General features: G+C 46.9%; 1 protein-coding gene across 5 annotated transcripts in view; it reads right to left on the bottom strand.

The window, feature by feature from the left end:
• Positions 1 to 15219: 15219 nt before the first annotated feature.
• Positions 15220 to 26079, bottom strand: part of MSI2 (musashi RNA binding protein 2) — a 202715-nt gene continuing 191855 nt past the window's right edge. For 2 of the 5 annotated variants that reach the window (XM_083875246.1, XM_083875248.1), the window contains exons 12-14: positions 21598 to 21806; positions 19651 to 19728; positions 15220 to 17513 (exon numbers count right to left, since the gene is read on the bottom strand). In XM_083875246.1, the coding sequence (XP_083731372.1) occupies positions 19687 to 19728; positions 21598 to 21806 (251 nt within the window). In that variant the 3' untranslated portion in view covers positions 15220 to 17513; positions 19651 to 19686. The remainder of the gene's footprint in view (positions 17514 to 19650; positions 19729 to 21597; positions 21807 to 26079) is intronic. The other 3 variants (XM_083875249.1, XM_083875250.1, XM_083875247.1) reach the window with 2 other exon arrangements.

Below are 26079 nucleotides of genomic sequence, written 5' to 3'. Positions count from 1 at the left end.
TGTTTTTTTTTTACCGTTACCTCGTCCTCTTTTTTTTTATTTTTTATTTTGAATAGTTCCCTTGAAGCCTTGTCTATATAAACGTTGAATTATATGGTTCTTTGACTCTTTACTAGAAATTGCTCTGAATTACTTTTTTTATATATATATATATATATAATCTGTTCCATTTCCAGCACTCTGCCATATCTTGCAGGGGAATATCTGGAGCTGTCGACTGGCTCATCCTCCTGCTGCCAGGCAGCCTCTAATAAAGTTGCCCTCTGGTTCCACTGCAGGGCAGCAATCTGTAATGAAAATTTTATACGAGTGGTTGGGAAATGGAGTTGGAATCTGGGTTTCAAGTATGATTTCATAATACTCCAGGCACATACATATATATATATATACACATGCACAATGTTTGAGGATTTGGGAATGGAAGGGATCATTTCCCAACAATCATGTTTTCCTTAAAGCCCTTCCCAGTGGGATCTGTGGGGATGTTGGTGGTTCACACACCTCCCCCTTGGAGCCCTCCAGTGAATTTGGGAATCAGCCCAGCCCTGATGCTGTAACTTGAATTTCTTGGGGATGCACTCATTGCTGCCATGGAATGTGGTTGGAGCTGGTGTGTTTAGAAGGGAAAGCACCACTTGTCTCCTTCCTTCCTTCCTTCCGATATTCCTTCCAATATTTCTTCCTTCCAATATTCTTTCCCATATTCCTTCCTTCCTTCTAATATTCCTTCCAATATTCTTTCCAATAGTCTTTCCTTCCTTCCAATATTCCTTCTAATGTTCCTTCCAATAGTCTTTCCTTCCTTCCAATATTCCTTCTAATATTCCTTCCAATAGTCTTTCCTTCCTTCCAATATTCCTTCCAATATTCCTTCCAATATTCCTTCCAATATTCCTTCTTTCCTTCCAATATTCCTTCCCAATATTCCTTCCAACATTCCTTCCTTCCTTCCCATATTCCTTCCTTCCTTCCCATATTCCTTCCTTCCCATATTCCTTCCTTCCCATATTCCTTCCTTCCTTCCTTCCTTCCAATATTCCTTCCAACATTCCGTGCCCTGTGCTGGGATCTGGGCAAACTCCCCTTCCCAGGCACCTCCGTTTGGATTTGGCACATCTATGCTGAACACGCCGCGCCAGCCCTCTCTGGGGCTGATCAATATTTAATGTGGAATTTACAAAGATTGACTCGAGGATGCGTTTAAAATTGGAGCTTTAGCCGTGGGTGGCAATTTCCGAGTCGCAGCAGTGGAGTTTGATTATTTAGAGAGATGGCATTTTGCACATTTAAAACAATCCTCGGGACCGCGGGGCTGTGGCAGCCCCTCTTCCCCCTAAACTGTTGACTTTGCAATTGTTTTGTTTGTTGATGTTCAATATTAATCACCCTGGCTGCTCCCTCGGTGCCAGGCTGGGCTGATGGGCTCAGGCAGCTGCTGGTGATGGGATCCTGCAGCTCTTTTGGGGTTTGCTGTGGTCCAGGGGCTGAAGTGTTTTTTGGGAAGGGAGATTTCAGGGCATCCTGACTGAGATTCTGCAGCTCTTATGGGGTTTGCTGTGATCCAGGGGCTGAAGTGTTTTTGGGAAGGGAAGCCTTGTGATGTATCCAGGTCATCCTGATTGGGATTCTGCAGCTCTTTTGGGGTTTGCTGGGGTCCAGGAGGTGAAGTGTTTTTAGGAAGGAAGATTTTGGTGTGTTCAGGGCATCCTGACTGAGATTCTGAAGCTCTTATGGGGTTTGATGCCTTGCTGTGGTCTGGGGGTTGAGGTGTTTTTGGGAAGGGAGATTTGTGGTGTGTTCAGGGTATCCTGATTGGGATTCTGCAGCTCTTACGGGGTTTGGTGCTTTGCTGTGATCCAGGGGCTGAAGTGTTTTTGGGAAGGGAAGGCTTGTGGAGTGTCCAGAGCATCCTCACTGGGATTCTGCAGCTTTTATGGGATTTGGTGCTTTGCTGAGGTCCAGGGGCTGAAGTGTTTTTAGGAAGGGAGATTTGTGGAGTGTCCAGGCCATCCTGGCTGTCCCTGCTCTGTGTTGGCCATGCCTGGGTGCCCCAGGCTGGGGGACAACACCCTGAACGTGTCCCTGCAGCACAGGGAGTGGTGCAGACCTATTTAGGGACACCAGTATTGGAGCTGGAAGTGTTCAAGGCCAGGCTGGATGGAGCTCTGAGCAACCTGGTCTAGTGGGAAGTGTCCCTGCCTGTTGGGGGGAATGAGATGATCTTTAAGGTCCCTCCCAACCCAAACCATTCTGTGAGTGTCTAATACTCACACTGGGTGAGTTTTTGTGGAAACTCTGCAGACCCCCAGGCTGTGTCCCTTGCCTGCTTGGGGACATTGCCATCCCCACCCTCAGGAGCCAGGCTGGGCTCTCTCCTCCCTGCCCCAAATCCAGGCTCTCATCTGCTCCTCTCCCAGAGCAGGGTGGGATGCCCTGCACACACAAAAGGGACGGGTGAAGTTGCTGGTTTGGTGGTTTGCTGGTGGCTCTGGCTGTGCTGACAGGGCTGGAATAGCTGCCTGGACAAACAAGGCACTTACTGGCCTTTTAAACATTAATTTCTGGTTTTTTTTCCCAGCGCTTCTTGCCTGAAAAACCAAGTTGGGAGAGCTGGGTGATGAAGACAACATCCATGGGGACACTGGGGACAGGAGCTGTGACATCCCAGTGGGCTTTACACCACCCCAAAGGGCTGCAAAGTTTGTGATCAGCACTTGCAGCACATCTCTGCTGCCCTGGAAGAGGAGGAGATGCTTTTCCCACTGCCCTCACCCTGCAGAGCTCGTGTTTCCCAGGTGAGAGGGGTGCTGCTGGCAGGGCTGGGAGCAGCCTGGGATTGTCCCTGTCCCTGCCCAGCTGGCACTGAGCTGTCTGTGCACAGTTCCCATCCATCCCCAGCTCTGGAGGTGGAGGAGGAACAGGGTTTGATGGATGAGCAGAGTGAAATGCAGAGTTATTATATGTGGGATCTCGTCTCCCCTGGAGCTGGGACTGGAGCAGGAGCTGTTGGGGTTGAGGTTCAGCTTTGGGATGTCCCATCAGAGCAGGAACCCAGCCCAGGTTATTGAATGTCACATCTCTACTGGGAGCTGTCCCAGAGCCAGCTCTGGGAGCTCCTGGGGTGGCCCTGGTGGCACCCTGGGGTCCAGCCTGTCCCCCTGCCTGTCCCTTGGCATTAACACCCCCTCAGCACTCTGCCCAATCACAGACCCTTTATTTCTGATGGTTTTAATCTCCTTTTCTGTGCTGTGAGAAGGTTGAGGCAGTGGCTGAGCTGTGCCTGGGTCGTTACAGCGAAGCCTCACTGATGGAAATGGCTTTGGAGCAAAGACATAATTAATGAGGATGATGAGCAGGGAAGGCACACCACACTCCTGTGTACCTGAGCTGCTCCTGGCCAGCACATCCATCTGCTGCTGGTGCTCATCCATTTCTGTAAATGCCTTCCTGGGTGATGTCAGCCCTCCTGGCAGCTCCAGAGAACCCGAACAAATTAACTCTGCACAGTTCACAGCTGAAATGGTGCTGCTCCCCAGCTCCTGGGTGCCCATGGAGCCCGGGGATGCTGAGAGAGCTGTTCTGGTGGTTTAACCCTCATGGGATGGGGCTGAGCTCCCTCTGCCATCCCAGGGCTTGGCCTTGTGCCCACCGTGGGGACCAGGATTGCTGCTTGTCCAAGAGAAATGCAAATACGGGACAATCAGCCTCTGCAGCAGCAAAGTGGGATGTGATGAAATCCAATCAGTTAATAACCCTTCACAGCACTGGGAGAATTGCAGATGAACGTGCTTTTAAATAACTTTTTTTTTTTCCCTCTTTACCAGAATTATTCCCCTGTTTTTTTGTTTTTTTTTTTTTTTTTCTGGGAAAAAAACACCCTCATTTTGGTTTGTGCCTGGCAGAAATGGTTCAGAGGCAGGGAATCCAGGCAGAGCTCTGCCATTGCATCCTAATGGAATTTTGGCTGCTGAAAAGGCACCTCCCTCCTCCTGGGTGTCCTTCCAGCTTCTGAGGGGGGTCCTATGAGATTCCCACCTGCACCCCAGGGTGCTGCCTGTGGGTGCTGCAGGGAGCTGTGGCAGGAACGAGCCCTGCAGGGCCAGGAGGGCTCAGCACACTGAGCTGATGAGCACTGAGGAAGAGGAGGCCGGGAGACCCGGATAGTAATCAGAGATAATTTGTTGATTTGCCATCCGGAGTAATTTCTTTCATTTTATTTATTTAATTTTTTCTCCCCATACACGGTTTATCTCGGGGGGAAGGGGGAGCAGGAGCTCTCCATCCTCAGCCGAGCTCTGTCTGGCTGATGAGGGGCTGTGGGGTGATTGATGGGCTCCTGCTGGGGAAGGTGAGTCCTCACAGCCCGTCCTCCCCTTCCATCCCCCGGACAAGTGTAGGAGCATCTGTGGAGGGCAGGGAGAGGGAACTCTGCAGAGCTGAGATATTCTATAGAACATGGAGTTTTATTGCAAGGGTTGAGGGTAGAAAGGGCTTTGCCGTCAGCCACCAGCCTGGGCTGGAGGGAACCCCAAAGAGAGAGGGAGAGAGAGAGGGTGTGAGGTGAGGGAGGTAAAAAAGGCCAAGAGGGGGAAGAGAGAGGTGAGAGCAAGAGAGAGAAGTAAGAGAGAGGTAAGAGAGGTAGAAGAGTGCGAGAGAGCGGTTGGAGTAACAGAGTGAGGACCTTGTTCCAATCCATTCCATCTCCTTTTGTGTTGAATATTCTAATTTACAGTGACCAACCGGCCTGAGATACAAACCCTACAGACTTTGCCTGCAGCCCATGAGAACTGCTCTATCACCACATCATCCTGTATTCTAAACTCTAAAGAGACTTTTCTCATCCACCTTTTCCCTGATGCCTTGGCAGGGTGGAGAGGGGCTGCACCCTTGGGGCCTTTTGTTTTCTGTCCTTCCACCCATCTCCAGCTCATCCCCGTCTTCCTGCCTGCCATGATCACATCTCAGAGCTGGGTTTCATTTTATTTCACTCTCAGGTTTTACATCTCCAGTATTTCTTACCAGGCAATCACATCCTCAAACCCTTCCTGTCCCATCTTTGCCAACAGACAAGGATGGAGGAGGAGGAGGAAGGGGCATCTCCTGGGGCAGGTGTGGGTTTGTGTGGAGGTGTTGGATGTTCCCCTGCCCTGCCAGGGCTGAGGAGCTGCGGTGCTGCCTGGAGAAAATACCATAGACTAGGGAGAAAAAAAAAATAAAATAAAAATCTCACTTAAGTCTTTGCAAAGCCATAGATAATGCACTGTGAGAGTGAACAAGCAGGATGAAAAATAATTGCACTCCTATTTTTCTCCAGCTTTTCTTATCAACGACTTTATCACCTTTGGTTTTATTTTACACCTTATTTAGACTTTACTGTAATCCCAGCTATTTCACCATTGACACCTCCTTAATACCTTGTCTAACACCTCTGACACCTCTGGCTAATGCCCAGGCCCTGCTCCAGCAAAGAGCAGGAGCAGAAAAGAGCTGAAATGGAGAGAGAGGGAAAAAAAAAATTATTTACTACCCGGGCTCTGTGAATAATAACCTCTGAGGAGGAGGTGGGGGCCAGTCCTCCCTGTGCAGCTGAACTTTGCTTTTTGCCACATCAGTCTCCACCTGCCCATTCCCAGCCAGGGGAGCTGTGCTGCTGGGAGTGCTCCAGGGGAAAGGGAGAGGATTTATTGTTGTTCCTGGGAAATGCAGCCTAGAAAGGCTCAGCTTGGTGAACTGGAGAAAATTATTCCTCTCACTTGGACGCCCTAAGCCGAGCTCAGCTCTGTTTGAAATATCCCTGAGCTGTGGGTGCTGCTGGTGTTGGGAGCTCCTGAGCATCCAGTGCTGCTCCAATGGGTCTCTGCAGGGTGGGGTTGCAGCCCCGAGGGTGATTTTTGGGGCTAATTCTCCTTTGGTGGCCAGGGAAGGTCCCCAGTGCTGTGTGGGGACCCCTCCTTTGGTGTGTTGTGGGATTTGTTGAATATTGTTTTGTCTCAGCTGTCCCTGGTTGTCTGGAGGTGGCAGAGGGGCTGCTCATGGCAGAGTCACAGAGTGGTTTGGGTTGGATGGAACCTTAAAGATCATCAATTTCTACCCTTCTGCCATGGCAGGGACACCTCCCACTGTCCCAGGGTGCTCCAAAGTCCTGTCCAGCCTCACCTTGGACACTTCCAGGGGCAGCCACAGCTTCTCTGGGCACCTCCCCACCCTCCCAGGGAGGAATTTCTGCTCAATATCTGACCCACTGAGCTCCAAAAAAGTTTAACCTTTCCTGGCCTGGAATAAATCCCACCAAACCCCTGTTCCAGGGATAACTCTGCTGAGTTTTTCCTTCCTCCTCCTCTCCCAGCCCAAAGACCAGGACCACATTACCTGGATTTAACTACCCATTACACAAACTATATCTCTAAAGCGAGGGCTATGGCAGCTTTATTATAAGTTTATTACATGCTAATTCAAGCAAATAAATTTGCTCCAGCTGTGGAGCAAAGGAGATTAATAACCTCGAAGATCACTTGGCTGCTTTGATGAGTTTCTTGAACAGAGTGGAGTATATTTAGGAAGAGCAACTAGATTAGTCAAAAAACCCCTTTAATTATTAGTGACACTGTGCAAACTGCTTCCTACGAGTGGAATACCAACTACTTAACTCCCTGACCTTATTATTCAAATAAACACTCCTTATTACAGCGACACGACTTTGCTCATCAACACATCAGATCTGCAGCCTGGGTGGGGGTCTGGGGGGTCCCTGCTGTGTCAGCAGCCACCAGCTGGGCTCTGCCAGGGGTAAGAACAACCCAAAAGTGGTTTAAAAAGAACTTTGTGTGCCTCAAAATGAGCAGAGAAATGGCTCTGCTGCACTTGTTCCTTCCCCTGTTTGGGATACTGGTGTTTTTTTTTTTAATTTTATTCTGCAGTTAATTCAGATTTTTTTTTTTTTTTTTTTTTTTTTTTTTTTTTTTTTTTTTTTTTTTTTTTTTTTTATGAGTGTTTTTGATGTTCTGAGGTGCCTCAGTGTTGCTGATGTTTTAAAATGTGGTTTGTAGAGCAGCCTTGGAGGGGACTGGGAGGTTGTTCTTCTTGTTCTTGTGGCTGATCCTCTCCCAGTGATGGTCGTTGCCTTCACGTTGTTTAATGGAATCTGGGGAAATTCTGCATTTTCTACCTTGTCTTCTTTGGCGGGATGAGGATTTTTCTTGCCCTTTTCAGAGATAAAAAGCAGAACAAGAAGGGCTTCCAGAAATTATTACAGATACAATGAAAATGTGAAAAAAATGGGTATTTGCCAAAAAGCAGAGAATTGACACAGAGACTTTTTCTAGGGGCAAGGAGCTCCCTGGGATGCTGCAGGATCCTGGGAAGGGTTGGTTTGGAGGGGGGAGTGCTGGCACAACCTGCAGGGAATTTGAGCTCCCGCTGGGAATTTGGGATTCCCATCCTTTTGGGGCGGCAAATCCTGCAGTTCCGCTCCTGGCAGTGGGAGAGGAGAATTAATGAACCTGTGCCAAGACCAGGAGGGGTCAAAGGGCACCTTCAGCCTTTTCCCAAGGGGAAACATCCTCTGAGCCCGAAGGATGCGGGAAGGGCTCGGGCAGCGATCGGAGCTTCTTTCCATTCTCTCCCCTCCCGTTTTTTAGCCACAGTTTTTTAGCCACAGGCCTGGGGGTGTCACTTTGTGGGTCCCCAGGGTCTGCCCAGGGGGACAGAGTGGGTCCAACCCCTCTTGGAAAAGCGGCAAATCCAGAATATTCTCCTTGTCTCTCTCCCCCAGCCCCTCTGCCTTCAAACAGTTTCTATTCTATGTAGAGCAAGCAAAAAAAATGATGTGTTAAATACAGGCCCGGGCTGAAGCTCTGAATCAAATCAATTCTTTTTTTTGATTCTGGGAGCTTTTGAATCCTCAGCCCTGCTGGAGGATTGTTAGCACAAGAATGGGGCTGAAGGAGCACAATCCTTCGGCAGCGCTATTGACTCAATTATTTTGCCTCTTGATTTTCTATGAGCGGATATTCTGATTGCTGATGGCAGAGCATTGTTGGAGCGGCTCTGGGGCTGGGCTGGGGCAGCGCCACCGCCTCCCCTCGCCCCGGGTGGCACCGGAGACTCGTTTGTACCGTGCGGGGGGACTGCAGTGGGCAGAGTGTGGGGATTGGGGTCTGCAGGGGGCCCGGGGTCTGCAGGGGGCCCGGGGTCTGCAGAGGGCTCAGGGTCTGCAGAGGGCTCGGGGTCTGCAGAGGGTTTGGGGTCTGCAGAGGGTTTGGGGTCTGCAGGGGGCTCGGCTGTGCCAGGCTGAGATGGGCCATGACCTCACTGTGTCATCCCCTCTGACCTTCCTGTGCCCACCCCACTGACCTCCCAGTGTCTGCCCAACTGACCTTCCCGTGACCTCCCCAGTGACCTCCCCACTGACCTCCCCATGTCCACTCCACTGACCTTCCCTGTGTTCTCTCTGCTGACTTTTCTGTGCCCACCCCTCTGACCTCTCCATGTCCTCCCTGCTGATCTTCCTGTGTCCACCCCAGTGACCTTCCCATGTCCTCCCCGCTGACCTCCCCATGTTGTCCTCACTGACCTTTCTGTGTCCTCCCCACTGACCTTCCAGTGTCCTCCCAACTGACCTTCCTGTGTCCTCCCCACTGACCTCGCTGTGCCCATCCTGCTGACCTTCCTATGTCCTCTCTGCTGACCTCCCCGTGTCGTTCCCACTGACCTCCTTGTGTCCACCCCACTGACCTTCCCATGTCCATCCTGATGACCTTCCACATGTCCTCCCCACTGACCTTCCAGTGCCCCCACCCCACTGACCTTCCAGTGTCCTCCCCATGTCCACCTCGCTGACCTTTCCATGTCGTCCCCGCTGTCACTGTCACTCCCGGGCTGTTGGGATCGATGTGGCCGGCGCGGAGCAGAGCAGGGACGTTACATTTACAGAGTCACGACTATCAATATTGACAGCTCAGCCCCTTGTCCTTGGGGCCGTGTGCGGGTCAGTGATGCCCCAGTGGAGCCCAGCGGTTCCAGGCCCAGGAGGTGATGCTGAGCCCGGCCCCGGGTGCTGCATCCCCCTTCAGCATCCCAGCCCAGGCCTCCTGGGCTGTGTAACTGCCGGGGCAAAGCAGGACAGGGACAGGGATGGCACCACTCAGGAGGGTTTGGAGCTCACAGCACAGCCAGGCTCCCTTTTTCAAGGTTAAAAAAGAGGAATTCCCCACCCGTCAAAAGGGCTGTGAAAGGACGGATAGGAAAGGAAGCACTTTGGATGTGTGGATGAAAGGGGCTGAGAGGAACACACTGCTGCTTTGAAGAGGTAAAGCCCTGTGTAAATCCTGAACAGTTTTACTGGTGGCCGAAAGGCTTAGAAAAAATAATCAGACACTTTCTCCTGTCTTTTATTTCTCTCCGATGTTTGTGTCACAGCAGCAGCCGCGCTCTGTGGATGCAGGAGGTGACAGAGCCCTGCTGGGTGTCACCAAGCCATGGGGACACGGCAAACGCTGGTTCCCATCTCTCCACGCCTGGCACCAGGCCGGGTCACCCATTAATGCACCTTTCAGTCTTCATTGCCTTTATAACTAGTTTTTAATCTGTAATTATTAACGAGCCGGGCTCCTCTCAGCGCTGCCGGGGCGGGTGGCACTCAGTGTGTCACAGCCATTAGTCTGGGCTGGGCACTGTCTTCTGCTGGCCCCGGGCTGCCAGAAATTCAGAAATGTGCCCAAATTTCGGCAGCCCTGACCCTGTCAGGGTGGAGGTGTTAGTGTTGGGAAGGTCAGGCTGGGCACCTTGGGACACAGTGAGGGTTGGGCTCTCCCACTCGTTCTGGAAACAGATTTTATTTTCACAAGTGCAGTGACAGGACAAGGGGAATGTCTTCAAGCTGAAGACAGGCAGATTTAGTTCGGATACAGGGATAAAATCCTTCCCTGTGAATTTGGGGAGACTCCTGGCCCAGGGTGCCCAGAGAAGCTGGAAGTGCTCAAGGCCAGCTTGGATGAGGTTTGGACCAACCTGGGATAGTGCAGGTTGTGCACCCTGTGCCAGGGAGTGGAACTGGATGTTTTTTAAGGTTATTCCCAAGCCAGACCGTTCCATGGCTCTCTGACGAGCTCTGTTTGCTGCTCCGTGCTCATTCCAGCCGTTGCCGTGGAGGTAAATAGCAGGAATCAGCCTTTGCCTAATGCACAAGCGGAGTCAAGTAGCGGTGCCCTTTGCAGAGCACTAATGAATTACAAGTGTCTCTCCTTAGCCAGGCGCTGCCACCACCTCTGAAAACTGCAGCCCTCGCCATGCAGAGCTGCTAGAATTGCTCATTTCTTATGGTGTCTGATATAATTGAATGCAGAAGGGTAAAGAAAGGTGGATTTTTTTTTTTCAGGGTGGGTTTTTTGGGGTGTGTTTCATCCCCACCAGGGTTTCAGAGCTCTCAGGCTGGGTGGCAGCAGGGCTGGTCCCACCGCAGGGACTGGTACCCAGTGGAACAAATGAGCTTTAAACCCCTCTGTTTTATTACTCTGTATTAACAATGAGGCGGCCCTTGTAAATAGCCGTGAAAGAGGGAGAGCTTAAGCTCATAATTAATAGATGCTGGCTTGGTTTCTGCTGCTGAACTGCAGCCTCGGGATGCTCGGTGGGGGATGCTGGAGAGCAGAGGGTGCTCAAAGTCAATAAACCCGGGATTTACTCCGAGATTTTGGGACAGCCACCTGTGGTTGGAGACAAGGCAGAGCTGCAGGATTTGGGGCACAGGATGGGATGTGGCAGAGCTCACTCACCCCATGGGTGCTACAGCAGGGACTGGGTGACCAAGGACCCCCCAGGGGTGACACTGCACAACCCCAATGGCCCCCCCAGGGGTGACACTGCACAACCCCAATGCCCCCAGCTGCCTCCTGCAGCTCATCCTCACAGCCCTGGCCATAAATGTTTATGACAAGAGGGAGAGAGGAAGTAAATCACATTTATCTCCCTTGTTTTCTTTATCGGAGCACTAATTTGACAGGGAAGGGAAATTTTTGCTTATTTTACAACTCTGATTTTCGGCTGCAATTTGATTTCAGTAGCTGGGAGGCGAACACAAAATCTTATTTTTATTCCAGAGCCGGTTATAAAAATTTACATTTTGACACCGACCCCCAGTCCCATTTCAGTGCTGCTACAGCAGGCCCGCGGGCTTTGCACAAAACACATCACCCACATATAATACACTCATAATTCACTAATGTTTGCTGAATGACAGGGTTAAGTGGCTGCTATTCCCGGCCTCCCACCACACTAATGTACTCCAGACCTGCGCTCCTTTTCTTCTGGATTGCAGTCAAATCGTTTCCTGCAGCCCTCGCAGTGGAAGCTCCTTCCAACCCCAGAACAAACACGACTTCCGAAATTATTTTCATTTGTTTTTCTAATCTAATTTTCCCCTCGGTGCTCCACTAATCATCAATCCCATTAAGGGCTTGATGTGTTGACTGCTTTGCAGAGAGCCCGTCCTGCATCCTGCCGTGCTCTGACCTTCACTGGGAGGAGCCCCAGGGACCCCGAGGGGGAATGTCCTGGAGGGGATGGATGTCCTGGATGTCCTGGAGAGGGGCTGGATGTCCTGGAGAGGGGCTGGATGAGCCCCTGAGAGGGGCTGGATGCCCTGGAGAGGATGGATGCTCTGGGTGGATAGATGCCCTAGAGAGGAGATGGATGCCCTGGAGAGGGGATGGATGTCCTGGAAAGGATGGATATCCTGGAGAGGGGATGGATGTCTTGGAGAGGGGATGATGCCCTGGAGAGGGGATGATGCCCTGGAGAGGGGATGGATGTCTTAGAGAGGAGATGGATGCCCTGGAGAGGGGCTGAATGTCCTGGAGAGGGACTGGATGCTCTGGAGAGGGGATGGGTGTCCTGGAAAGGAATGGATGCCCTGGAGGGGCTGGGGGAGTGGGAAGCTTTGTTGATGCTGCTGTGGCTGGAGCATCCCCTCCATCCCTGCCCAATCCCACAGCCTGATTTCCCCAGGAAAGGAAAACCTGTGTCATCCTGGAATAATGAGTGTTTACAACCTCAAAGGAGGGCTGGGGGAAGTTGGCTCTGCTCCAGGCCAAGCCAAAGGGAAATGGAATATCTGAGGTGAGAGAGGGTGTGAGAAAAATACACAGCGAGAATGTGGGGGACTGGGAATTTATCCAGCAGGATTGGGAGTGGCCACCCATTGGAAATGGGACTAGTGCTGGTGATGCCAAAGATGCTCCTGGCAGGGGACAGGGTGAGGGACCAGCCTTGGGATGGGGGACAGGATGTGGGAGCAGGAGGGACAACAAGGTGATGAATTTTGGGGTGATGGGGCTGATCTCACCCCACAGGAATAAATCTTTCCCCTCCCCCCAATGAAATGGAGTCCATGGATCTGTTCAAAACAGTTTATTGTATTTTTTCGTCAGACAAACACATTGATTTCTGGACCACAGTAGAGGATGGAAACCTTTCACAAACTTATTTATTTGAAAATACAAATATAAAATTATACTTTCCACATCTGTGATGTGAGAGACCCCCATCCACATAGTATTTTACAACAGGGCTTCAGAAAGCCATACACAGAGACCTGAAAGATGCTTGATATATATAGATACATATATATATGTATATATATAAAAAAAAAGTCACTACCAAAGTTCTCATCAGTTCATACTAAAGTATAAAAGGAAGGGCTAGGCCTGCCACTGTGCCATAGTTTATTTTAGGTACATTTATGACCACCTGAAATGCTCACTTGCATCCTTAGTACTGATGGGAGTTCAGAGCTCGTACGACAGAGGGTGATGGGGGGGCTCTACCTACACACGACAGACGGGCCCAGGGGGGTCCTGGAGGGTCCTGGGGGGTCCTGGAGTGACCCCACTGCCCACCAGCCCCTGCTCGGACACCAAACTCTCCACACAACACACTCAGACTGCTGGGAGGGGGAAAGGAGGGGGGGGGGGGCCGACACCCGACCACGAGGATTTGCTTTTTCTCAAACTACTTATTTTTTTTTTATTTTTTTTTTATTTTTTTCTTTCCTCTTTAAAAAAAAAAATTATTATTATTTTTTTTTATTTGGTAATTTTATTACAGTATTAAAGTATTGCTTTAGCTTACAGAATCTCCTCACGTAGTGTTCTCACGGGGTGGCCTGGATTCTGTACGTAGGAAACTCTACAGTGTCTGTGCACAGACCGTGTGTCTTCCATGCCTCCTGTCTCTTCTCTTCTCTCACTAAACCTCAGCTCTCCCTTCTCTCTCTCAGCTAGGTCGCTTTTTTAAAAAAAACAAACAAACAAACCAAACCACTAAAAAAAAAGATATTCGGAAGATTCCACCCCCAAAGAGACATTGCCATAGCATAAAAGACAGCTATGAGTTAGTGTTGTTTCTTTTTTTCATTTTTTTTCTTTTTTTTTCGATTTTTTTTTTGTTTTTGTAAACAGTTTTTTTTTTTTTTTTTTTTCATATGCAATATCATACAGAACCATGGCTGGCCTTCAGTAAAAATGTAGTAAACTATATTGCTTTTATTATTGATTATGTTGCATTGAGTGAATGGCAGAAACGAAACAGGAAGGGACAAAGTGTGGCTGGAGTCGCTAGCCCTCATTCACACTACAGATGAAAAGCAGGGAAGAAAAGAAATCCCAACACCTTTCAGGTCGTTTTATCACCCACAATTACCCAATGGTTTAACTAAGCCTAGCGAGATGTGTGACATTCACCAGCAGACGCTGCTGTACAATGGAAAAATAAAACCCAAAAAAACAAACTTACAGCAAAGAGAGCCATGCTACCTTAAAGTCCAAGCTACAAATTCAACCAAAAAAAAAATGAACATTTATGAAGTGTAAGAAAAAAAAAATAAAATAATAAAAACCCCAAAGGACAGATCAGGCTTTGCATTAACCAAGCCGATCACAAAGGACATTTCAAGGGGGAGAGTCCCAAGCACTTGTGGCTCCTTGGAAACGTCCCTGGATTTTGGGGACACGGCCCTGCCCGGGTCACCCAGTGCTGGAAATCCTGGGGTTGGTCATCCCGGGGCAGCAAAGGGCAGGGAGGGTGTGGAGAGGCTGTGGGCTCTCCCTGGAGGTGACCCTGGACGGTCTTTGGGGTCCCTTCCAACCCAAACCAATCCATGGCTCCACCATCCTTGGCTCCTCCCTGGGCTTGAGTAAAACAAAGGGTGGAGCTGAACCTTTGTGCTGAAAAATTTTACAAAAAAACCCCCCGAAACGAACGAAGGAAAAGGAAAAAAAATTAAAAATTCCTTCAAAATTGATTTCTAGATGAGTGGGGGACTAACGTGAACCTTAGTCTAGGTAGCCACATCAAAAACATCTTGGATTCCACGACATTTGTGCTATGGGCCACTGGGACTTCTCAAAAGGTATATAAACATCTAAAACATATTCACACAGATTTTAGCAATTTCTTCTGAGCATTCTTAAAAAAATATGTTTCTTTTTTTTTTTTTTTTTTTTTTTTTTAGGTTTTTTTTTTTTCTCTTAGTAAAATCGTTTTTAATATACCGTGCCTCCCTCTTTTAAAAAATAAATTAAAAAAATCCAGTTTTGCATATCTAGCATTAGCATTTAAGGTAGTATGGCACATCCCCTATCCAAAGTCAAGGGTGGGGATCTACAAATGCCTTAAAGAGTTTGCCAGCATTTTTAACATTGTGAGACCTTTGGTTAGTTGAAACCGCATCAGATCAACAAAAGAAAAATAATAAACAAGAGAGAAAAAAAAAAAAAAGCACAGAAGGAAAAAAAAAAAAAACAAACTCAAAAAAAGGAAAACCTTCCCAAAATTATTAGCAATTTTTTTTTTTTCTTAAATAAGAGAAAGTTCTATCCTTACTGGTCCTAAATCTGAATAACTACATCTAAATTTTTAACCTTAATTACGATACACCTACCAATATGTACTAGAAGAGGGAAGAGAGAAAGAGAGGGGGTGGGGGAAAAATTCACTACACTACCATCAGGACAGCACTCTTACAAGATAAGCCATTTTTATACACTATTAACATACAACAATGATCAACAAAGAATATTCTATGAGGTGACAGGGAATGGAGAGAGGAAAAAACCAACTGGTAGTACAGTACATCATCAACATTGACAAAATAGCAATAAAAAATTCCCTGACTTTGCACACTGAATATCGCAGGGAATTTGGTTTTTTCGTAGTAGTAGTAGGTTTTTTTTTTTTTTTTTTTAAACCTTTTTATTTTTTAAAGAATTCGGTTTTTATTTTTATTTTTCTTTTTTATTACTTGATCAAGTCTCAAGATTTTAAAAAGCGTCCAGCATTTTTGCTTAAACCTGGTTGTTCTGAAATAAGAAAAAAAAAAACCTAAAATATTACATAAAAAGCATGATTTTTTATTTTTTTTTTAAAAACAAGAAAAAACAAGGTTTCTCCTTTCGGTTAGCAGTATGGTGCCTTGTTTTGTTAAAGATGCTTTGCTCTACCTTGTCTATTGAATGTCTACATTAGTCTACTTGTTAGTAAAATTTACAAAAATAGGAGTGCAGCAGCTCTTTTTTAACAAATGTCGCATTCAGTGTCTTATACTGGCTGTACCTAAAGTACCAAATTTATAAACGTAACAATTTAAAAAAATATTAATAAAACTCGTCAAATATTACGTTAAAAAAAGAAGAAATATATCCACACTACAGTATGTTCTTAATGCCACCTACCATTGTTGTACTTCTAGTTTGCTGTTGCAGGCCTATTTACCAATATTAAAAAAATTAAATTAAAAAATATCCTTCATAAGTTTCCTCCCCCAACAGAGGACCATATATATAACAGCCAAATATTAAACATGTGCAAATAGGAAACTGTCAGTTTTTCCCCTACCAGTCACAGTGCAATGATGTTTTTTATACTTTTATTTTCTTTTTAAATTCTGTTTACAACTACAATAAATTAAAATCTTCCGTTGCTTCTAGGGTGAAACTTGTAGCACTGAGGTATTCCCAAAAAAAAAAAAAAAAAAAAAAAGAAAATAAATCAAAACCAACCAAAGTTGCTTTCTAATTTGATAATACAGAAAGTGATGGATAATAAAGGAAACCATGCAAGCTGGACACTGCTCAGGTGCCCAGAGCAGCTGAAATGACTGGACAGCAAGCTGATCTAGTTTAAAACAATGACTAAAAAAAAAAAAACAAACAACCAAGATAAAAAAAAACCCCAACTCTAAAACCAAAATAAAGGTGTGCTTTGAACCGTAAATGCATTAAGTAGGAAAAAAATCGTAGCTTCTTGATCAGTTTTTGGGAAAAAAGCAGGTTTTAAATGAAAATCAACCCACCACTAAGCCTGTTCCTGTGTCAGCTGTGCACGTGTGAGAGCGAAGCTGCTGCTCTGAGCTGGGAGGGTCCCACAGCAGCACAAACCCCCCTGGGCCAGCTCTGGCAGCAGCTCCAAAAGGCTACAACTTTCCTTGTCTTTTTTTTTTTTTTTTTTTTTTTTTCCCCATCCTTTTTTTTTTTTTCCTAGAGAAACTGCCTTAGGCTGACTCCATCACAAAAATAGGTTTGTATTCTTTTTTTTTTTTCTCTTTCTTAATAAGTTTCTATGTAGTTAATGGAATCGTATTTACAGCGTTTTTATTATTATTAATTATTATTATTATTACTATTATTTTTTTCCTTTTTTTTTTTTTTTCTCAGAACTCACAATTTCAAAAAAAAAAACCTTTTATAATATCACCTCTTTCGACGACGACGACGACAACAAAAAAAAAAAAAGAAGAAAAAAAGCACTTAGATAGAAAAAAAGGACGCGCAGAAAGTCCGTCGCCCTCTCCTTATTGCCGAAAATAGAGAGAATTAAGAGGAAAAGGAAAAGAAGGGCCAGAGAACCTGTTGCTCCCCCCCTCCCCGTGCCCTGCCAGCCCCCCGTGCCCCCTGTCACCATCTCAGCATCCTTTAAGCAACAACGACTACAAAAAACAGAAGGGAGGAGGAGAAAGAGGAGGAGGTGGGAAGGAAAAAAAGCAAAAAAGAAACTCGGTAATATAACAGTTACACTATGGTTAGGCTCTTGCTACGTACACAAAGAATTCTATGTGGCTACGAGACTATGTCAAAAAAGGGCTACGAAAAGATGTGGGTTTGGAGAGGTTTAAAAAGAGGGATGTGGTGGGGTGGGGTGGGGGGGGAGCCCATCGAGAAAATAAAACCAACAAGAAAATGGGTTTTATATACATACTTTTAAAAGCTGTTGTTTTTATAGTACAGCAGATTCATGAGATGATGAGAGAGATTTTTTTTCTTTTTTTCTTTTTTTTTTTTTTTCTTTTTTTTTTTTTTAAACAACCCAAGTCCTTCGAGTGCCACCTCCAGGTTGCGTTGGCGGTGATGATGGTGATGGTGGTGATGGTGGTGATGATGTAGTGCTCAAAGTCTGATGAGATCACCCAACCGTGGGGCCCTTCAGAAACTTCGCCCTGTCTTGCCCGGACATCCAGAGAGACTCTGCGTGGGGAGAAGGTGGACAGGGACACACATGGGACAGGAGGGACAGTTAATTGAGGTAAATTAGGATTTTTTAACAAAAAAAAAAAACCCACAAAAAAATGTGTTTGCAGACACTCTGCAGCCACCCTGGACTGGCTGTTCCCAGGACAGCCCCCAAAGGAGAGGGGGGTCTCATGGATTCCCTGCTCTTATTTCCAGCTCCATCCCAGCTAAGCCTGGACTGGGGGCTCTGCTGGTTTAGGGACAGTAAAATGTGAGTTGATGCATGGCCAGGGCAAAAACGGCTCCTCAGGCATCTGTTACACCGTGAATTCACACAGCTCTGGTTAAAATGAGCTTTCTCTGGTTAAAATGAGCTTTCTCTGAAGTCCCTGGAAGGTGACAACTTTTACCTGGGCACACTGAGGCAAGCCAGGATTTATTTGACACTGGAGCTTCAGCCTCCAAACGCTCCGTCCCTGCCAGTGCTTAAAGCTGAGATATGTAATGTATAAAAGAGATATAAATGTATAAAAGAGATATAGATTTATAAAAGAGATATAAATATTTAGGGCACTGGCTCTGCAGGCAGTTGCTCACAGGGCTGGCCAGGCAATGCTCCCTGGTTGTTTTGGGATGAGCTCCAAAACCCATCCCCAAACCCAGCAACATCCTGCAGGGATGTGGGAACTGATCCCTGCCCCAGGAGATGCCAGGACCAGCCGCTTCAAACTCAGCGTTCCTTTAGGAATTAATAATAAGGCTCATTTCCTCCTCTCAAAATCCATTTTAATTAGTAATGAGCAACATTAAAAGCACTTTGTTTTGAAGTCGTTAATGGTGTGAGCCTCGGCGCTGGCCAGTCAGTGATGTCTGCAGTGATGGGCTGTGCGGAGTGAGGAGTGATTACAGCCCATCAATCTGGCAGTCACTGCATTATTAGCCTGAGTGATGATGTTCTGCTCGGGCTCCAGCTGGCCCCGGGTACCACCTCACCATTCCAAAGGCTGAAAAGGGAGGGATCCTGACAAATTGATCGGCCAACAGACACCACGAGGTGCAAGTAATAGCTGGGATTAAGCAAGAGTTGTTTATGGTGCTTTTTTTTTTTTTTTTTTTTTTTTTTTCTATAAAAAACACTCCTTGGTGGAGCAAAATCAATTGACAGAACAATTTCAGGACACTGCTGTGTGTCTCTGAGATGGAGAGTAAATAGACCCCCTCTTTATTCACTAGTGTTTAGGTATAAATCTATTTTTATGTAGTTTGAAGTGTCTGAACATTTTCCACAGTTCCCAGCCCCTTGACTAACTTTAATTCTGATTTCATAGACTGATTTTTGAAGGTAAATGATGCAGCATTGATCATGTAGTGGTGGGCAAGAGGCAGGGAAATAAAATCTGTCACATCCAGCTGCCTGTCCGGGCTCGGAGCTCTGGAGTCAAACCTCTGCCATTTAATTGGGATAACTTCTGCTTTTCATTGCATTTTCTAATCTATTCCAATTCCGAGCGTTAAGAGTATTTGTTTGCAAAGATGAAATATGCCAAAGGCCAAATAATAATAAAAAATAAAAATTAAACATTTAATTAACTGGAGCTTAGTTCAAAGGGTAGGAAACTGGCAGCGATCCAGGGCTGTGGTGGTGCTCAGGTAATGCCTTTAATTTAATTTGCTCAGGTTTAATTTTTTTTTAATCTTGATAATTGCTCTATGGTTACAAGTTACAATGTTATCTTTTAGCTGTAATATTTGGTACAGGACTTAATTAAGAGTGATGGTTTCTCAGTAATAAAGCAGTGGGGCTGGGTTATTTTTAAACCAGTGCATGGGGAGCAGATCTCTGATCCCATTGGGATCCTGGCTGCTGGCACTGGGGGTGATTCCCCACAGTTTTCTGGGTTTTCTGCCTCTTCAAATTACTGCATGAAGCACCCTGAAGATGAAAAAGTGACTTTTGGGGGGTTTAGCTTTGGATTTGTCTTCCAGTTTCCAGCCCGTGAGGTTGATCTGAGTAACACAAATCACAGAAAGGAATGATTAAAGGCCAAGGAAAGACGAAATGAAGATAAAAAAAAAAAATCGTTTCACTTAAAAGTAAATATAGGGGAGATGGTAGTTCAGCACAAAGTACAAATGGGATATACTGTAATACCTCCAAGTGAGATGGCAACCAACCATGTGTAACGTTTCAATGGTATCCATTTGTAAAAGCCGTTGCAATCAAAGGTCCCTAAAATTGTACAATTGTTAAGTTCATCAGTCTCTATACATGGGAACAGCTGATTATTATTTTTTTTTTTTTTTGCCAAGAAATTATCAAAGGAACTTGAAAGACTGTGTTGCCAGCATGAATAGGGATTTCCAAGAGCTGTTCTGGTCACCAGTGTGCTCAAGCCTATGGTCACCTTTCCAAGACCATCATCTTCTCATTCCCCCAGGTGCAAAAAAATAAGCTTTAGGGTTCTCCCTTTTTTTTTTTTTATTTTTTAAACCAGGGTTAGTAAATGGAGAGTGTTAAACAAATACATATGTAATAAAAGCTATGGGATTCTTTGCAGTTATTGGGGGAATTAAGAGGCTGCCAATCTGCAAGTCAATTATAAAATAGTTCTTTGGGAAGTGTTAGTGCAGACAAATATGGATACCCAGGCTTAGACCTGGTGTCCTATCACTTGAAAAATCAGGTGTTGCTGAGACCAAAGTGCCCACGTTTTCAAGCACAAACAGGTTTTTAGGTGAAAAATGGAACTAAGAGGTGTTGTAAGTGGTGAGAGGTGGCAGTCTGAATATTCCACGTTTGTGCAAGAATTGATCCACAGGGATTGTCAAGTCCGTGGTGTGACCACGGGAGGGGCAGAGCCCAGGATGGGAATTGAGCACAAACCGAGGCAGAAGGTTTGGCAATAAAAAAATAACAATTCTGGGAACTTTGTCTGCACTACACTCCCTCTCCCCCCATCCAATTCCATCAGGGAGTGAAGCTCTCCTCTCGGTCTGAGTGACCTTCGGGGGAGCCTCTGCACTTCCTCATCCTCCAGGAGATCAAACCCCAGTCCTGCCTGCCCCCCAAAAAGGGCAGGACCCCCCGTGTCAATGGCCAGCCCCATTCATGCTCACACACAGTGACACAGCCACGAGCAGCCTGGTTAAGCCAATCTGTGCCCTCATTAGTGCCACGGCAGACCCTGCGCTCACCCCACGGCCAGCGCGGCCCCTCGCTCAGAACCTGCCCCAGAGCTCAGCCAGCAGGTCAAGGGGAGCAGGACATGTCCTGTCCCCCTGCTGGGCGTCCCACCAGCCAAATTAATCAGTTAATTTTGCTCATTAAGTGGGAGCAGGGATTGTTGGTCTGCCTGTCAAAGGGTGCATCAGCCATGATGATACTTGGGCTGATATGAAGCCCATATGGACAAGCAGGGATTTAAATCCCATTATTTATTAAATATTGCCCTTTGGGATGTGCCATGTCTGGCTGCAGATGGCTCCAAGGAGTCTTTGCACCAAGAGAAAATCAGGTTGGATATCAGGAAAAAAAATCTCTTTGGTGTAAGATTGATTAATCACTAGAACGGGTGGAGTCACCATCCCTGGAAACATGGGAATTTGTGACATGGTCTGGTTCACAAGGTGGTGATTGATCGAAGGTTGGATTGGTTGGATTCTGGACATTTTTTCCAACCTTAACAATTCCAGCTGGAATATTTTGCTAATTAGTGATCACTCCACATGGTGATTGCTCAAAGGTTGGATTGGTTGGATTCTGGGCATTTTTGGTGATTGCTAAAAGGTTGGACTGGTTGGATTCTGGGAGTTTTTGGTGATTGCTCTAAGGTTGGATTGGTTGGATTCTGGGCATTTTTGGTGATTGCTCTAAGGCCAGATTGATTGGATTCAGGGCATTTTTTCCAACCTTAACCATTCCAGCTGGAATATCCTGACAATTAGCCATCATTCCAAGGAGCAGCGCGTCAGGCATGGCTCACAGGTTCTGTCACCGAGAGACCGCACTCACCATGGGACCACCACCACCACCCCAAACCCCAGCAGACCCCCTCCCACACCCCAACAATGAACTCCCCATCCCCCTGGGGGTACTTACGGCGATGCCGTGTCCGAAGCCGGAGCCCGGCTGCGGGCTGGCGGCGCTTATGTAGTTACCCACGCCGGAGTCCTGGCTGGCCGTGCCGTAGAGATCCGCGACGGGCCCGGGGCTGTTGGCCCCGGGGAATCCTCCTGGCCGCGCTGGGTTGGAGCCTGCCGGGGAAGCGGGTGCGCCAAAATTCGGTTGAGCACTGTAGCTATTCAAGACTGGTGTGCAGAGAATAAAGCTGGGTATGAGGCCAGACGCCGGGGCATGCACCGGGTATTACAAAAGCCAAACACCAGAATAAACAGCCTAGGCCCAAATTCTAACACTTAACCAAGGCCATGCGAGAGGAGAGCAAGTACTGGAGAAGAAGTCAGCCCGGACTACTACGAAGCTTAGAGCTCCAAAAATATATATATGGATATATATAATTTAAAAAAAAAAAAAGAAAAAAAAAGAAAAAAAAAAGAAAAAAAAGAACGATCATTCAACACACTACTGCAACCAGAGACTGGAGGTGCTCATTTTCACCAAATTATCACAAAATATAATAGGTATTTTTCAACATCTGACTTGATGCTCATGCAGTAGTAACAAGTTCTCTAGGTCTGGGCACGCCGAGACAGCATTCACATCCCATGCAAACTACAAAGGAACTAGTTTGAGACTACACATTGTGGTAATATTGATATTAAAATGTTGACAGCAAATAACTTGAATCACGTCTAGGAAAATCGTTTTTTTTTTTTTGGATCCATTCGATACTTTTGGAAAAAACCCGCCCTTTTAGATCAGTAAGCTGTAGAAATAGTTCAATAGTTGATTTTATCTTTTTTTTTTTTTTTTTTTTTTTTTTAAATTATATGGAATGGAACGGTTTGGATTTTTCTCTTTTAAATATGACCAAGGAGAGTGTTATTTTATTTAGGTTTTTTTTCCTTTTGATTTGGAGAACGAAGACCTACCTTCGTCTCCAAAACCATGCTTGGGACATCAACCAAAAAATTAAACAAATAAATAAAGATCAAAAGCAAAAAAGAATTCCAGAGGGTGGATGACAACTCACCTCCTAATGTGGAAGTAAAAGAAAATTTAATTTTTTTCCTCCCTTAATTTTTTTTTTTTTTTGAGAAAGAAAAACAATGTAAATAAGAATGACACTGAAGAAGAAATTTAGATATTAAAGCATGTTAGATGATCAGGCTTCTGGCATTTCTCACGGCTGCTCTTGGATGTAGAATTTATGAGGAAGAAGTTTCAATGCGAAAGGAAAGTCAGTGGACTGGGAGGAGCTGGATGGAGATGGCTGCGGGAAGCTGGAGCTACACCTGGGTGGTCCCTGCAAGGGGGCACAGGGAGCCTGGTCTGCCCACGCCCACCGTGTCCCCACTGTCCCCACTGTGTCCCCACTGTGTCCCCACTGTCCCCACAGTGTCCCCACAGTGTCCCCACCATGGGCAGCACCACGACACGATGGCCAGTGGACCAGACATGGCCCAGCCTGCCCCAGACCCCCTCACCTCCATCTCCACCCCTCCAGGCTGCCCCTTCAGCCTTTTCCTCTGGCTGCCAGCGTCTCACAATCCTCATTAAACACTGAAATTATAAAGTCTGGAGTGGCCATGGAGCTGCATGGACTGACCACAGGGTTTTCCTGAGCCTGGAGACCAGCCTGGAGTGAGCCCCCTGCTCTCACCAAAGTGGGCACAGCCTGCACCTCTCCTGCCCTGGCCCCTTCCTCTGCATCATCCATCCAAAGGCTCCCCAGTTCTCCAATGAATGAACTGGTCAAGAGAAGTAAACCTGGCAGCTGGTGGCTCTGTGGTGACAGGGAAGTCAGCTCTGGACAATAAATGATTCACCACAGCTCTGAACTGGTAGCAGGGGAGGGTAAGTAGGACATCTAAGCTAGCAAGTTAAAAGAAATAAGGCATGAGAGAGTAAACAGATTTTGGACTTCGCTGGCAAACAAAGAGCCTTTTTTTATTATTAAAGATTAAATGTCAAGATAACATTTGGCCTTCTCGCTCGTGAAGAAAAATATCCAGCTGAGATGTTCCAAAGCCCTTTATTACTAGAAGCCAGCACTTTTCCCCCCTTTCCTTCCCTTTGGTTCAATAAAATGGATGTGTATTTTCCTGCCAAGTCACACAGAAAACCCCGAGCGACAGCGGGACATGGCACAGCCAGGAGCATCCTGTTAGTAAAATACTCCTGCAAACCCCTCAACAGCACCAGAAACCTCCAGAACAACCAACTGGGGAACCAGAGAGACTCACCCCACATCCCACCCCGGCCACTCTCATTCCCATCTCTGAAGACTGGAAGTAAAGGCTTTCACACCTGCAGGAAGAGCTGGCAATGGGTTATTCAGGTGGGTAATGAAAAGGTGATTTTTCATCTATGGACCAGGGGTTCAACACTCCAACAGTGCCCACAGGAGGGAAAATGGGCCATGCCAAAGGCTGTGTGCAGGCTGGGATGCCCTGGAACCTCTCCATGTGGTGTCTGAAAAACTCCACAGAAAAAGCTGGAAGCTTTTCCAGAGCCAACACTTCGTTCCAGGCCCTATAAATGACACAGAAAGCTCCCATAATTCTGAGCTCAGCAGCCTCAGAAAGCCGTATTTTAATGATGTGCTCAGCCATGGTTAGTTGGTAAGTATTTGTCTTCCTCCAGGAGCTCAGGTGAGCTCACCTGGGGCCAGAGGCACCTTTACCATCACAACAGCAAAGGGACCCTGAACAACTTCCCCAACACAAAAATCCTGATGTGTTCTGGCAAGAACTACCTGGAAACAAGTTTGTTTTACACAAACCTGAGTACCCCGAGACTAAAAGGAAGAAGGAAAAATGCCTGCAATCCTCTAAACTCCAGATACTGCATCGCTAAGAAAAGTTAATACTTTTTGGAAAACCTGTATCCTAATGATGAAATTCCTCACACTGGAGGTTGTCAGAAGTTGAACTGTGGGAATGGCAGAGCACTGACATTAATTCCTTGCAGGCTGGAAGGAATTGGGAGACTTTCCCCATGCCACCAACCTTCCATGGCAAGAACAGGAATTGGGGCAGATGTTTGGAAGGTTGATGCTGAAAAACTGTCAGGGGATTGTGCTGCCCATGGAGGGGAGGAAACCACTGACTGTGACCTGATGCCAGGAGCAGGAGCAAAGCCTGACTCCCTGCCTGGTCCCAGCAGGGGCTTGGGCTGAGCTGACCATGAATCCTGATTCAGCATTGACTGAGGGCTGGCAGGGCCATCTTCTCCCCTTCCAAGAATTGCCAGCACTCAGGAAGTGCTGGCAGCAAAGGATCCACATTTCAGGTCCCATTTCCCAGCCAACTGTACAGGAATCCATCCTGCAGTGGGCAACTTCAGTGTGCCTGAACACCTCCAGCTCAAAGGCTTCCTCTATGCAAAATTCACACTCCCAAGCGTCCCCAGGAAGCCCTGTGATAGATCAAGGTCAGGAGAGATGTGGAAAAGATTAGATGTGCCTCTAAGTCAGAGCCAACCACCTTTTTTTTTTATCTTCAGCCCCAGTGATCCTCCCTCCTCTGGGCTACAGAAGCTCCTTCCTGTGCTGATGGAGATCAAGGGCCAGCAGCCAGGAGCTCTGGCAGTGATGAACAGGGCAGGTTAATGTCCTGCTTGCTTCACTAAGGATTTACTGTGGTTTTTCTTACAGAAAAGACTCTGAGCCTGTGAATTCTGATCAGCAGGTGAACGTTTGCTGCAGGCCAGAGGGACAGGCTTTGGGGAGCTCAGGCTGACTGTCCTCAGTGTCACAGTGGCTTGGGGAGCACTGAAAAGCAGGGAGGGAAAGTGAGAATGATATAAAAAATGTGGGTTCATAAAGCAGCCCCAGCAAGGCTTTTTTTTAATGCCAATATTGGTGCTGGTGGAGTTGGGAGCTGCTGTGCAGGGCTGGCACAGCCAGAGCTGGACCTCTTCAAGCAGGGAGGCTTTTATTACCAACCCATCCTCCAGCAGAGAGCCTTTATCCCCATTTAACATGCGTGTGAGATGCTTCTCCACGTTCAGCCAAGTGATTTATGTCAAGGAGCCAAGAGCTGGAACCCAGAGCAGCCTGGCAGCCCAGGCTGAGGGAGGGGCAGGAGGGTGAGATGTGCATCCAGAGCCTCCTCCTGCAAACTGCCACGCTCACAACAGGCCCTGCTCGCACCTTAATCCGTGTTCAACAAGAAAGGTCATTGCTGAAAGATAAACTCTCCCTGGATGAACTCTTGAGAAATTTCTAAGGCAGGATTCCTGCTGACATTTGCCTTACGAGCAGCGTTACACTAACGAGGACCCAAACAGGCTGGGCTGGGCAAAGCACGACAGGCTGGGGGCTGGAATCCCACCCAAATAAACTCAATTCAGCCACGGATGATGAAGGGAAGGAGGAAGGGAAAAGGAGAAGAGACGTGAGGATTTTGACATCACTGTCCTACGAGGGGAACTCACACGGCACTGGGATGACAGTCG

The sequence above is a fragment of the Zosterops lateralis genome, assembly GCF_965231275.1.
Source record: "Zosterops lateralis genome assembly, chromosome: 19".
NCBI lineage: Eukaryota > Metazoa > Chordata > Aves > Passeriformes > Zosteropidae > Zosterops > Zosterops lateralis.
The sequence above is the reverse complement of the archived record's forward strand: the minus strand, read 5'-3'. Positions and strand labels throughout refer to the sequence as shown.